General features: G+C 39.2%; 1 protein-coding gene across 6 annotated transcripts in view; it reads right to left on the reverse strand.

Annotated features, from left to right (window-relative positions):
* LOC138692702 (oocyte zinc finger protein XlCOF6.1-like) overlaps positions 1-15,052 on the reverse strand; it is a 224,278-nt gene that overhangs the window by 143,402 nt on the left and 65,824 nt on the right. For 2 of the 6 annotated variants that reach the window (XM_069815844.1, XM_069815843.1), the window contains exon 4: positions 2,201-4,815. The exons of the other annotated variants lie outside the window; for them this stretch is intronic. In XM_069815844.1, the coding sequence (XP_069671945.1) occupies positions 4,258-4,815 (558 nt within the window). In that variant the 3' untranslated portion in view covers positions 2,201-4,257. Of the gene's footprint in view, positions 1-2,200; positions 4,816-15,052 lie in introns of those variants that run through there. 6 annotated transcript variants of the gene reach the window in all.

Consider the following 15,052-nt stretch of genomic DNA (forward strand, 5'->3'; position numbering starts at 1 on the left):
CGTAAGAGAACTATGGGATAAAAATGGCACTGGAATAGAGTCAATTTCCCTGACAATGACCTACAATAGATTCTAATTTTTGTTACGATGTCTACTCTTTGATAACATTTATGACAAAAGGAAAGGAAAGAAATTTATGAATTGGCTGCTATACGTGAAGTATTAGAGTTATTTGTTCATAACTCACAAAAGTGCTGTAGTCCAAGCGAATATGTAACTATAGACGAGCAGTTGGTTGCATTCAGAGGACGATGTCCCATGAAGAGTATATACCTACTAAACCAACAAAATGTTGGATCAAAATTTTTGCTAAGGTGGCTGTGAAAACATATTACACTCATAACTTGGAAATTTATGCTGGTATTCAACCAGACTGTCCATTTCACCGAAGTAACAGTGCACATGCAGTGGTGAAGAGGATGGTTCATCCCATCAAAGGAACAGGAAGAAATGTGACCACCGATAACTGTTTCATGAGCATACCTCTGTGTTTAGATCTTCTAGAAAATGACAAAATTACACTTGTAGGAACATAGAAAGAAAACAAAAGAGAAATCCCTCCTCATTTCACAACTACTAAGACAGGCAAGTTAACAGTACATTGTTTGGATTCAATGAACGCTGCACAATTCTTTCGTATGTACCAAAGAAAAAAAACACTGTTAGCATTATCAACCATGCATTATGATAAGGCAATGGATGAGGAAACGGGAGGCAGCTAGAAACATGAAATAATATCATTTTATAATAGAACTAAATGTGCTGTGAATGTAATGGAACAGTTATGCTCAGCCTATGATGTAAGCAGAAATTCACGACGCTGGCCTCTATTTTCTTTGACTTACTAAACATGTAATTTGTTTGAACTGTATGGAAGAAATGCGTAGGCCTACTTAGATAATTGAATCAGATGTAGATTAGGCTATCATGTGCGTTAAATCTGAACTGCAAAAACATCTGTAAAATATTATATGTGAAGTGTGAATGATTGTTACATCCCTGAATTTTTTCATTGCTACACCCCTGAGTGAGGTATTTAGTTATCAAATATGACGTAACAAAGGTCAGCAGTAGTGAACTTGCGTTTCCTGTGGGAGAGTTTACATCAAGAGATCAGGTGACCTTCAAACAGCGAATGGGCAACAATTCTAGATAACCTACATAATTATGATGATAGTGAACTAACTCATAACTATGGTGCAACAATAAATTATGACTCATAGACACGTCCTGCGTGGAAACATTATGTAAACATGTCACTTGAATGCAATTTGTGTACTATAATATATTTCATTATCAATATTTATATTTAATACGTTCCGTTATGCGTAACATATCCATTCTCATTACTGTAATAACTGAAAACAATATATTTCTTAACATTTAAATCTAATTGCAATGTTTAAACCATGTCTGCAAACAAAAACAAATGTGGGTTACCATTGTAATCCAGGCGAGTACTGGTGTTACGGAATTTAACGCGAGTAACGAAGGGTTAAGTATATCGTTATGCGGGAAAGTTGTACTTTTGGCAATTAAATAAGAAGCATTTCCTTCATATGTGAAATTCATTAATGGGAAATGTCTGTTATTATTCGGTTGAGAAGCTATCTTCATCGAGAATGCTTTCAAAAATACTTAAAGTTGGAATTTATAGAACTCATATATTATCGGTTGTTCTATATGGCTGTGAAACTTGAAATCTCAGTTTAAGAAAGGAACAGAAAATAATGGTGTTCGAGTATAAGGTGCTAAGAGAATATTTTGGGCTAAGACGATGAAGTTACAGTAAAATGGAGAAAGTTACACCACGCAGAACTGCACGCATTCTATTCTTCACCTGACATAATTAGGAACATTTAATCCAATCATTTGAGATGGGGAGGGCATGTAGCACTTAGGGGTGTTTGTTATTAATGGGGTTTAAAGGGTGCGTCAGCGTCTATGGCTATTTGCGCCCTTGTGCAATAGTGGGTACAATAACTCAAATTTAAAACTGACAGACGTCGTATGGGTGAATCCAGAAATATATGATATAGTGTTAGTTGGAAGGCCAGAGAGAAAAAAACCATTGGGAGGCCGAGACGTAGATGGAAGGATAATATTAAATAGATTTGAGGCAGGTGGGATATGATGATAGGGACTGATGGTGGTTTATATGGGTTCCGTACAAGCAATTTGTAAATAAGTAATTCCTTAATTATCTTGCAAGTGACGCATTTTATGTGTGGTATTTTCTGTTCACAGAAAAATAATTATAATAATCTTTTTTTCTACGACATTTTAAGGGATACAACATGTGATATGACAAATTAACCTATGCAGCAATACATATTGAAAAATATATATATTATAATATTAAAATAACAAAATTTAACCATACCACTCCAAGACCATCTTGTAACAATATGCTATGCAACATTTGAAAACAATGTGGCAAATAGTTATGCAAAAGACGAAGCAAAATATCAAATCTATTTTCTGAGAATAATACACACATGTGGGTTAGGACCTTCAGCGCATTGTATACGATGTGCCAAATTGTCCTGTATCAAAAGTAATGGGAATACAAATATAAGAAGGCGGATTATAGATTTTAGTAAATTAGCATTAAAGGCAAATAATTTATTGTGGCAAGCGTCACTTGGTTGTCGCTGACGAATTAGTGACTTCAATAACCCTTGTGGCCAGCGTAAGTTTGCAGTTTTTTTTAAATTTCACACCATTGCTCCTCCTTATGAATGACTTCTTCTCCTATGTAGATATGTCAGCCGCATGACATCGAGAACAACTGTTAGCGAACACTGCACTTCAATAGCTTTTTGTCAAAATGCTTGCATGAATGTGTAACTAAATATTTCGAATGCCAGAAACATTTGCGACAAACATCGCACGTAAGAAGTTTCTCAAGGGTGCAGGATGTTAGTCATTCTCAGATTTAAGGAAAATAAGAAAGCTTCTGAAACACTTGAAGGTCTTCTGGCCAGCATGCCTATATCAGGAAATAAATTTATAAGACATATTGCATTTCACAGGGTTATTGTCTTAATGCACAAAATTACGTAATTTCAAATATGAAGCCGAAAAACAGGCGGTTTCTCGTCCATGCTGCCATTCATGCTTGTTTTTTCCTTAGTCGGAAATTTTACGAGGCTTTATCAACTGCTTTGGCTGTCTAGTGTCTGAATGATACGAGGTTGATAATGCCAGCAAAATGAGTCCAGGTCCAGCACCGAAAGTTAGCCTGGATTTGCTCCTAATGGATTGAAGGAAAACCCATTGGAAACCCTCAACCAGATAATTTGTCCCAACCAGGTTCGTGTTTGTTAAAATGTAAATAAGCGAAAACGATCTCCTTAGTACCGTATTTGCTCGCGTAATTTGCGCACTTTTTAATTAACTGTGGCCACTGAAAAATTGGGGTGCGTAAATTATGCGGATTTTTCCAATAAGAGGTCCTGTTCTGAAATACAAGTATTTATGGTAGGGCTAATTTTCTATACCGGTAACTTATCTCTACCAAGGACAAGTATTGTTAAAGTAGCAGGACTTTGGGGTTTCTTTCTGAAGCAGGTACTTCAGTTGCTGATGAATGACCTACGATGGACTGTAGGGAAGGAAAATCCCTACTACACTGAAAAAAATATGTACGTAATCCCTACTACACTGAAAAAAATATGTACGTAAAATGTGTGCGCAAAATACACGGGGCAAAAATAAAGTTCAAAATAATCCCTTAAAAATTAGGGTGCGCAAAATACGCGGGGGCGCAAATTACGCGAGCAAATACGGTAAATTGCTTTAGTGGTTTCGAACTACTATAATGTAATGCACGGGTTTCGGAGCAGAAGTATTTGAGAAATCGCAGTGTGCTCTCTACAATATGCGGTTACGTGCTACCGAGGGAAAAACCACTTCCCACGAACAACACATTTAAGTTTTTTCGCCTGTATGTATGCGTTCAAAAGTATCTAGAAGTGGAAATTACAAGAAACGCTAATCACAAACGTCGCATTTTAAAGAATTTCGGTTTTATGTTTTAGTTGTGAAGAGCTCTAGAAACAGTTTTCAAATATCGAGTTTCAATGACTTCCCGTACGTGAATTTACGAACATAAATTTGTGTGTCGATTGCCAATAGGATTTCTTGCGTTGCCACATTCATCGCAAGTGAATGGATTCTGCGATTTCTCAGCCGTATTTACTCGTGCATGTATAGTTCACTGACATACCGCAACCCATTTCATAGATGTCGCCTTTAAATGGTTTCTCCCGTGTGCAGGCGTGCATGCCGTTTTAAATGATCCGGTCTCGAAAACGACATTTCACATCCATCGCACTTGAATGGTTTTTCGCCCGTATGTATGCGTGCATGCAACTTGAGACGATAAGACTGAGAGAACCTCTTTTCACAGATGTCACACTTGAATGGTTTGTTACCCGAGTGCACGCGAACATGCTTTTTTAAATGATCAGACCTCGAAAAACACATTTGACATTCATCGCACATGAATGGTTTCTCGCCGGTATGTGTGCGTACGTGCGTTTTTAGATGGGAACACCGTGAGAAACATCTTCCGCAGACGTCGCATTTGAATGTTTTCTCGCGCCGATGTTTGCGGGCATGTTTATTCAGTTCTGCAGGAGTCGTGAAACACTCTTCACAAGCATCGCATTTCAATGGCTTCTCGTCTTTATGCACGCGGATATGAATATTGAGTTCTTCCAAGTCCCAGAAATCCTTTCCGCAGCCATAGCACTTCAATGGATGCGGCATCCGATTCCCTTCCACTGCGCCCACATCACACGACTCTACCTGCAAAGAGAGAAATAAAAGCTATGGCGCACCTGTACATGAAAAATTGGAGCACTCACTTTCTAAGCAGACGGATCCTTAAACTATATAAATTAACGTATAATAGTACTCTGTAGAAAACTTTTCTTAAAGCAAACAGTCATGGTGTTCGCGTAGGCTTCCGCGGCTGGTGCACATGGTGTGTGGATAAGCTTCAGGGCTTCTACCGCGTTGTCTTCGTGTTATTGGCTGACGTTTCGACCGCTGTGTTGTGGCCATCTTCAGAGCAGTTGTTGGATAAGGAAATAGTCTGCCAGTACTTATATATTGTGACGCCCACGTGAGATTCGATCTCACGACCGACGGAGGAGAGGCTAAGTCGGCCGTCTTTGGGCGGGTTGCGCGCGCATCTGCCTCCTGGGGCATGGCTACGCGCGGTGAAGGAGGGGAGCAGCAGCGTGCGAGATGATTCGAGAATGGACACACGCGTCGAAATATCGCGAACTATCCAGAACTCGTACTTTCTCGCAACGATAGTTTAGCTATAAAAGAAGAAACGCGAGCGAACTTGGGCAGTTTCAGTTTATTCAGCCATTCAGTGAGTAAGCCAGAGCAAGCAAGCCTTGTGTACCGGAGTTCGACTCGAGTGTGTGTCCGCAACTGTGTCAGCATCCGAAGGCCTGAGTTCGAGTGCAGTGGACCGCAGTTGGAGGGACCTGAGTTCGAGTGCAGTGGACCGCAGTTGGAGGGACCTGAGTTCGAGTACAGTGAACTGTCTCTGAAGGTCTGTGGTTCGAGATACTGTGAACTCGAGTGACTGAGCTAGAAGAAGTGTGAACTGAGAACTGACAGTTCTGATTTGTAAATAGTGTTTTGTAAATATTAGTTAAAATTAACAGTTGTTGTTCGTAATAATCCAAGTAAATTGTCATTGTCGTCAGTGGAGTGCTATAACGAATACTGTGTTGAGTGAAAATCCTATTGTTGACGAGAGCGTTTAAGGTGAATTGTAGAAAGGAATTATTGTTGAGAAAATAAAGTTACATTGTTGTTTAGTTTAAAAAAAGTTACAATATATAGAAGTCTCGATGGGGGGAGTCTCGATGAGGGCCAATATTTAATATGAATACTCCCCTTCACACAGACTCCAACCGGATTGGTACCAAGGTCACTCTTTCGGACCTTATGAGGGCTAGTATTTAATATGAATACTCCCCTTCACACAGACTCCAACCGGATTGGTATCAAGGTCACTCTTTCCGACCTTATGAGGGCTAGTATTTAATATGAATACTCCCCTTCACAGACTCCAACCGGATTGGTATCAAGGTCACTCTTTCGGACCTTATGAGGGCCAGCATTTAATATGAATACTCCCCTTCACACAGACTCCAACCGGATTGGTATCAAGGTCACTCTTTCGGACCTTATGAGGGACAGTATTTAATATGAATACTCCCCTTCACAGACTCCAACCGGATTGGTATCAAGGTCACTCTTTCGGACCTTATGAGGGCCAGCATTTAATATGAATACTCCCCTTCACACAGACTCCAACCGGATTGGTATCAAGGTCACTCTTTCGGACCTTATGAGGGCCAGTATTTAATATGAATACTCCCCTTCATACAGACCTCAACCGGATTGGACCACGTAGGACCAATCAGATGCCAGAAGGAGAACCTACGACCTATCACAGCAAATACTCCCCCCATCGAGACTACTATATATATATATATATATATATATATATATATATATAAGTACTGGCAGACTATTTCCTTTTGTGGAAGCGTACTAGGTTAGATGAACATAGAATAGAAATGAATCGCTTGCGCAGGCGGATCAGTGAGGCGGTCCACGAAACGGTCGTGGATGCTTGGAAATCCAAGGTTGAAACGATGGACAGCAGAAACATGTCAGATGTCTGGCGTGTATCTCGAGCTCTGTCCAATCCGTCTCAATCTATTCACCCATTAGTAGTCGGTCCAGATGTCACGGCCTTTACTCCTGAGGAGAAGGCTACCGCACTGGCAGACGTTCTAGAGACCACTTTTCAACCCGTGGAACAAAATTTAAACTTGCCCCATATCAGAGCTGTTGAGGAATCGGTTTGAGACCTCCTTAGCAGGGAGCCGGAAAATGGGATACGACCTACGAACACCCACGAGGTCGCCCATTTCATTCGTCGCCTCGGCCCTCATAAGGCCGCAGGAGCCGACGGTATCCAAGGAATTATATTGCAGCATCTCCCAAAGTCAGCTATGAAGCGCATAGCAGAGATAATTAATAACATCTTGGCTTCCGGTCACTATCCCATTCCCTGGAAAGAAGCTCACGTAGTTCTCTTTCCAAAGCCCGGAAAGGATAAGACGAATCCAAGCAACTATAGGCCTATTAGTCTCCTCAGTTGTCTCAGCAAACTGGCGGAGCGGGTCATACATAGACGCCGCACTGAAGTAGTGTTGCCCCAAATCAGGAACGAGCAGTTCGGTTTCCACCCTGGTCGTTCCACTACACTCCAGGCACTCCGCATGACGGAGGACATTACCTGGGCTATGAGCACGAAGCGTGTAGTAGCTGCAGCTTACCTGGACATCGAGCGAGCATTCGACAAGGTTTGGCATGAGGGACTCCTCGTTAAGTTACTGGGCATGGGAGTCCCAGATGGAATGATACGCCTCATTTCTAACTACCTCCGAACTGCCTGCTCATAAGATCATTCTATAACAATGCTTTTGCTGAAATAGTAGGTGGCAGCACCAATTATACTATATTCATCCGTATATCTGCTCCAAGCAATAAAAAATGTTGTTCTATCTATTTTGTCTCAGTGTGACATATTGAAGTGTGTTAGGAATAATAACCATAAAAAAATTTGTGTCAGAAACTCTTGTGGATAAATTCATGAAACCTCGAGGCCGTACATTCAAAACCCGTGTAGGCACTAGTTTCTCCACCCCCCGTGAAATTCACGCAGGAGTCCCACAGAGTACCATTATCGGGCCCATACTTTTCAATATATTCATTAATGACCTCCCGTTTCGCTATATCCACGGCAGAAGTAGTCATCTGTATATCTATGCAGACGACACTGCCCTCTTGGCGAGGGGCAAAACTTATAGATTAGCGTCCCGTAGATTGCAATCTATCTTAGATCACCTCCAGCCGTGGATCCACGACTGGACAATCAAGGTCAATGTAGACAAATGTCAGGCCATACTCTTTTCGCTAAGAGCGAGGCTCGAAGACATACCACCACCACCCATACTTTTCGGACGAGAGATGCTGTGGATGAACCAAATTAAATATTTAGGGATCATTATGGACTCTCATCTCACCTTCCGAGTTCACATCCAATCCATTCTTCGTAAGGCCAACGGGCTGATAGTTAGACACTATCCCATTCTGGCGGCCTTAACTCCTGACAACCTGAGGGTAGGACTTACCATGTATAAGGCCCTCATTCGCTCTGTCATTACCTATGCTGCACCCGCATGGGGGTTTGCGGCAGTGTCCCATCTCCATAAACTCCAAGTTATCCAAAACCAGGTGATTCGACTCATTACCCATCTCCCCCGAGTCGCCTCGAGAAGAAAGTTCCATGATGAACTGCCAAACATAGACGAGTTCATTGCTCGACTGGCTAGGAACCTGTATGCGGAATCTCGTGCTAACCCCAACCCGCTCATATCTGGCCTCGGCCAGTATGAAACTAGGTTATGGAGTAGACACCAGACAGGTCCATTAGCTATACTATTGAGACAGGAGGACAGGGAGGCTGGCGTTACTCCCAGGTTTTGGTAGTCACGACTCAACTCCATGCGACTCCTTGGATAGTGCAACCGCTTTAAAATCACCTTGTCTTAACTGGGCTAAACAAAATCCCTCCCTAACAATATCTACTTTTGTTGATCGATGGAACTATCATAGAGCCAATTGGCTAGTATATATATCCATCGATTCATAGAGTCATTCAGCCTAAGAGCCAACTGGCTAGTCTCTGATATTGAGACAACTCATCCTGCCTAAGGTTTTCCGTGGTTTTCCTAAGGCGCTAAGACAAATGTCGGGATGAGCCCTAAAAGAAATGGGCCACGGACCTGCACTCATATTCCCATGAACCTCCGTAATTACTCTAAATTAATTAACAATTACATCTCTCCCCTCTCTTCGTAATTGAGCCATCATACAGCCAAATGGCTGGTCTCAAAATTGAGACGATTCAACAAGGCTTATGACAACAATCACCTCCTACATAATAGCCAAATTGGCTAGTCTCTTATATATGAGACAACTCATCCTGCCTAAGGTATTCCGTGGTTTTCCTAAGGCGTAAGACAAATGTCGGGATGAGCCCTATAAGAAATGGGCCACGGACCTATATGCCCTTCCCAATATATATTCCCCTTTAATATAAACGACGTATGCCCTAGTTCAGAACCTATAAATTGTCTTTTAAATATACGCGGTCACTCAATTAGTCGCAATTTGAAAGGACAGGTACCTCTCAAATTGCAGATTTAGATTTCATGGCGCTTCTTCCGACGGCCTTCACATGCTTTGTCATCGAACAACAGATGACAGCGTCTCGCCATCCTAACGGCAAACACCAGCCATCTCCTCCTCGCCCCGTTGCGTGATCACTTGATCAAATCTCAGTTCCCCTCGCGTATGTGGTACCTAAGAGGTTACGTCCAATTTCGGCTTCCCCTTCAAAATTTTCTAGAGCTCCTTCAGTGGAGCAGCGTAACCCGGAGTGAGACTAGTGGCCAACAGGCTTGGAGCTCACATACTTAGTTTTGTACAGCCCCCAACCCCTTGCAAGGACGCGTTTTGCGTACAGTACCTTTTAAATTTGTCCTACCAATTCTCTTTCGATTTTTCGATTTTTTTTTTTCGATCACTATTTCCTTATCCAACAACTGCTCTGAAGATGGCCACAACACAGCGGTCGAAACGTCAGCCAATAACACCAAGACAACGCGGTAGAAGCCCTGAAGCTTATCCACACACCAAACAGTCATGGTGTTCTGCTGTTCTCTTCCAGCATTCCATTGCCACTGATCGATTTGTTGAAAACTAGAAATTTAATATTATAGTTCCCTATTCCTCTACAGACTACAGCAGCGTTTCTCAAACTATGGTCCGCGGACCACCTGTGGTCCTAGAGGTCTGCCCTTGTGGTCCTTCAAAAAGGGCAGAAGAAAAAATGAAATTCAAATGAATTGCGTATGACACTATAATTGAAAATCTCTGAGTTTGAAAATGACACATGTCAAATTGCCTTTCACTTTTTCTCGCAATACCTACTGACATGTTATTAAATTTATTACCCTACCTGTCTACCGACTTCCCACTCTACTCTCAGCAACAAAAGAGGGATTTAAAGCACTATGAAGTGGTGTTTCTCTCCATCTTTTCCCTGCACATCAGTTGATGACATGTGGCTAAGTACATTGGCATACAGAGGTGTGAAAATTATTAGAATAATCTTAATTTTAAAGGTTTTTTAATAGTTCCTTCACAAATATTAATTGAATTGATGAATATTGGTATATATTACTATACTGATGTAGGATATATTTACTACTAACAATGCCGGAAAGCATTGTTGTACATTGGTATTTTTCTTGTTTTACAATTGTTATGGGAATTCAGAAATTATTATATTATGTTGGCGGAATTGGAAACATCAAAAATTATATGCACAAAACAGATGTATACGTTCATTTGAACCTTCACAACAATGTAAACGGAAAGAACAATTTGTTTAAAGCATTTCTTAATTAATTTTTTATGTTTCCAATTCCGCCAACATAATATAATAATTTCTGAATTCCCATAACAATTGTAAAATAAGAAAAATACCAATGTACAACAATGCTTTCCGGCATTGTTATTAGTAAATATATCCTACATCAGTATAGCAATATTATATACCAATATTCATCAATTCAATTAATATTTGTGAAGGAACTATTAAAAAACCTTTAAAATTAAGATTATTCTAATAATTTTCACACCTCTGTATCTTTCAGATGTATTCTCAAAACTAATCAAACTAAACCTCTGTCTACAAGGTAATTCTTTGACTGTTCTCAATGCGCATGAGAAAATATAGGGGTTCGCGAGAAAACTTGGTTTGTGGGTCAGTTGCGTAAAACAGAGGATTTGTCCACCATATCCAACCCTAGATCCTTTTTTGGTTGAAAATTATTTCGTTATTGGAAAATAATTATGCAGTGACATACTATTTCGCATTTTGAAACTCTGACGTCACAATTTGAAACTTATTTTCCAAGTAAATATGATGAATTTTCATGGTTCGTGATCACTTTCATTGCGATATTGAAACTAACAAGCTTTCATTGAGTGAAAGAGACCAGTTAATTGAACTCTCGAATGACATGGAACTTAAAACAAAATTTCAAGCGAAAGGTACGGTTAATTTGTGGACCTCGTCACAAGTGAAAAGAGAATACAGTGAACTGTACAATGATGCTTTACAGATTATAATTCAGTTTGCTTCTACATATCTGTGTGAGGAAATGGTTTTCATCACTAAGTATAATAAAAACAAAGTACCGAGATCGACTCAATGTATGTGACGATCTCCAACTTAAGCTTACCAGCATACATCCAAATATAGAATAAATGTGCTAGAATCGGCAGGCTCATCCATCTCATTAATGTAAGTACCAACATTAATTTATTCTGTTTAGTTAATAAGTTAAGATTATCCAAACTCTAATAATCTTGATTTATTAAAAAAACAAAAATGAATTTTCTTCTAATAACATTAACTTAATTAGTTAATAATATAAAATTAAATTAATTGAATTAATTTTAATTAATTAATTCTGTTTTAAAATACAAGTATACTGGTATTAAAATATGTTACAAGAATGATAAATATGCTTTTGAAGGGAACAAGTGTAAGGTGGTCCGCGGAACTGTTCTGTCTTAAAAATTGGTCCCCACTTCTAAAAAGTTTGAGAAGTGTATCATACTCCGATTCTCAATTTTTACTTCAAAATGTGCACATTATCTAGTAGTAAATTAATGTACAGGTTTTTTGCATGTGAAACGATCTATTATTAATAATGATTAATGTACCCAGCATCCTTCGTAACTGTCGCCTCGCTTCACATTCCTTTCTACCTACCATAATCTGAACACACGTTCTCGCCATGAAACAATACTAACAATACTATCCCTCTTCATACTCATCCTCTTTCACAATAGCCTTGCTACGACTCTAGAATTCGATACATGCTAACATCAGGAACAGTTCAAAATAAAATTGACTTGAGACTCGTTCAGAATTATTTCTTGTAAATATATTGCTCAAAAAAATTATCGGAACAGGTTTTTTGTTTGCTGTAAATTCTTGATATAAGGCGATAGCAGTGCTGTAATGATATCACCATTTGTGTTAACAACTTTTTTTTCTATTCAGGAAACAAGACATTTGATTTTCATCTTCACAGCAGTCCAAGGAAACCGGATAGTAATCCATCCATGCTGAAAACCAATATGATTTAGCTTGATCCAGTTCGTTTGACTATGGTCCTTTTAGAGCATATCGGAGTCGATGGTCATTGTTGTGGTCTAATTAAGATGTTATTGCGAAGAAACTACAACATGGTTGATATCAAGGAAGTTGAAGTCGCATGAGCTGTCACCCTCATTTAGCAGAGATGGACTTATCATCAGATTGCCAATGACCTCTGTTACTCTGTGTCAGTTGTGTATAGAGCTGTCAAACGTTACAGGGAGTCAGGGCAGTACGGAAGGAGACGTAAACGAAAGACGACTGGAAATCAAGACAGATTTTTAGTTCTTTCTGCTCTGCATGAGCATACATCCACTACTCGTGACCTGCAAAATGACCTCAAGTCAGTACATGGAATAGCAGTAAGTGACCAGTTGGTCAGGAATAGATTGTGGGAATTTAATTTGAAAGCTCGGAGACCTCTACATGTAAATTGGCAACTTCTACATTGAAGACAAGTACTGTTCACAGACGAATAAAGGTTCTCCCTGACTTCCTGTGATGGACGATTAGGTGTCTGGAGACGTCGTGGAGACCATCTCGATGAACCTAACATTCTTGAAATTGACAGGGTTGGTGGGGCTCAATTATGGACTGGGCCAGCATCAGCTTAGAAACGAAAACTACCGTGACTGTCGTTCCTGGCAGGCTAAATGCAATTCGCTATGTTGAGAATATATTGCGACATGTTTTGCCTGTACTGGGATATATGGGTGCTGGATTTTTGTTGATGCATGTCAATGCAAGATCCCATGTTGCCACTGTCTCCTGACCTTTCTGAACATGCATGAAATTCCTGTAATAGATTGGCCAGTGATTAGTCCAGATTTAAATCCTACTGAACGCATATGAGGTGTGCTTGAAAGACGCATCTGTAGGTGCCATCGAAGCCTACTGAACCTCGAAGATCTTGCAATGGCACTTAATAAAGAGTGGGTGAATATACCCCAAGTCAACATTCCAACATTTGGCAGCTTGTGAGATGCATGTCTTGTAGATGCCAAGCAGTATTCATGCTCATGAAGGCCACACGAGGTACTAAATTCATGTAGACATCTTGAGGACTCACGACTGTTACAATAAAGAAACAGATTTTCCACTTTGTTTTGCACAGTATCAAGTAAGATGAGCACTGCTAACCACAGCTATGTTGTAAATGGCCATGGCAAGTAATTTGTTATAAACTATAATGTCTGAAGTTCATACTGTACTAACAAGGACAACATTCTACGTTTTCATTGTTCAATAAAAATTAATTTCAAATCTAGTTCCGCTAATTTTTTAGCAGTAGAGTTTTCTGATTTTAGCACAAAATGTTTCAATATCCTGTAATTTCATCACTACATAATTTTATTATTCTAGGTTTAATTTGTACTTCAGTAAAAAAAAAAATTCTCTGATCTTAACTTGTACCCATAAGAAGTTGTCCAGCCTTTATTAATCAGGAACTTTTTTCGCACTTTGATTTTTATTGTAATTGTAATTGTAATTATTTTAATTGTATTCTTCATACTGTAGTACACTAAATATTATTTAACCTGGTAGAGATAAGGCCATCAGGCTTTCTCTTCCCCTCTACCAGGGGATTACAACTAAAATATTAAGACTACAATTACAATTAATATTAAGTTTACAAATACAATAAAAATCAAAGCACTGAAAGATTTCCTGATTAATAAAGGCTAAACAATTTTTGTAGAAGTTAAGAATAGAGAAAAATATATATATATATATATATATATATATATATATATATATATATATATATTTACTTAAATAAAAATTAAACCTACTATAATAAAATTATATAGTGATCAAAATACCGAATATTGGAATATTTTGTGCTAGAATAAGAGAATTATTTACAAGAAGCCATGTCTGAACAAGTCTCAATTATTGACCAACTACCTAGTAAGTTTGCGTTTGAATTCAATTTTATTTCGACAGTCCCTGATGCTAGCAGGTAGCGAATTCCAGAGTCTTCGGAGGGCTATTGTGAAAGAGGATGAGTATGAGGAGGTGCGATGGGATGGTATTGTTAGTATTGTTTCATGGCGAGAGCGTGTGTTCTGATTATGGTGGGAAGAAAGGTAAGTGAAGCGAGACAACAGGTACGAAGGAATAGAAGAGTTCAAGATTTCGAAGAGAAATAGAAGTGAATGTAAATTTCTTTTCTTATCTAGTTTAAGCTAACCTATTGCTTCCAGGGATGGGGTAATATGATCATATTTGCGAACATTGCTTACAAAACATACACACAAATTATGAGCACGTTGAAATTTCGTTTTGTTGGCGTTGGAAAGGTCAGTCTGTAAAATGTCAGCATAGTCAAAATAGGTCAATACAAGTGTCTGCACAAGGCACTTTTTCAAGCAAGAGCGAAGACGAAGATTTATCCCTTTTAGCACATGGATAATAGAATATATTTTTCTGCAGGTTTCTGTGATTTGCATGTTCCAGTTTAGATTATTATCCATGTGAATGCCAAGATTTTTTACTGAAGGACTGAAAGGAATATGCACTGTACTTACTTTAATGGAGGAAATGTCGAGGTGTTTTACAGCATCAGTTTGCCGTTTGTGTCCTAATATAATTGCCTGTATCTTTTCACAATTGATTTTAAGATGGAGGTTCTTTGTCCGTGTCACAATCAAGTCAATGTCTTCATTCAGTTTGTCGTTTACCTGGTTTAAGTGGGAA

This window comes from Periplaneta americana, chromosome 17 (assembly GCF_040183065.1).
Source record: "Periplaneta americana isolate PAMFEO1 chromosome 17, P.americana_PAMFEO1_priV1, whole genome shotgun sequence".
NCBI lineage: Eukaryota > Metazoa > Arthropoda > Insecta > Blattodea > Blattidae > Periplaneta > Periplaneta americana.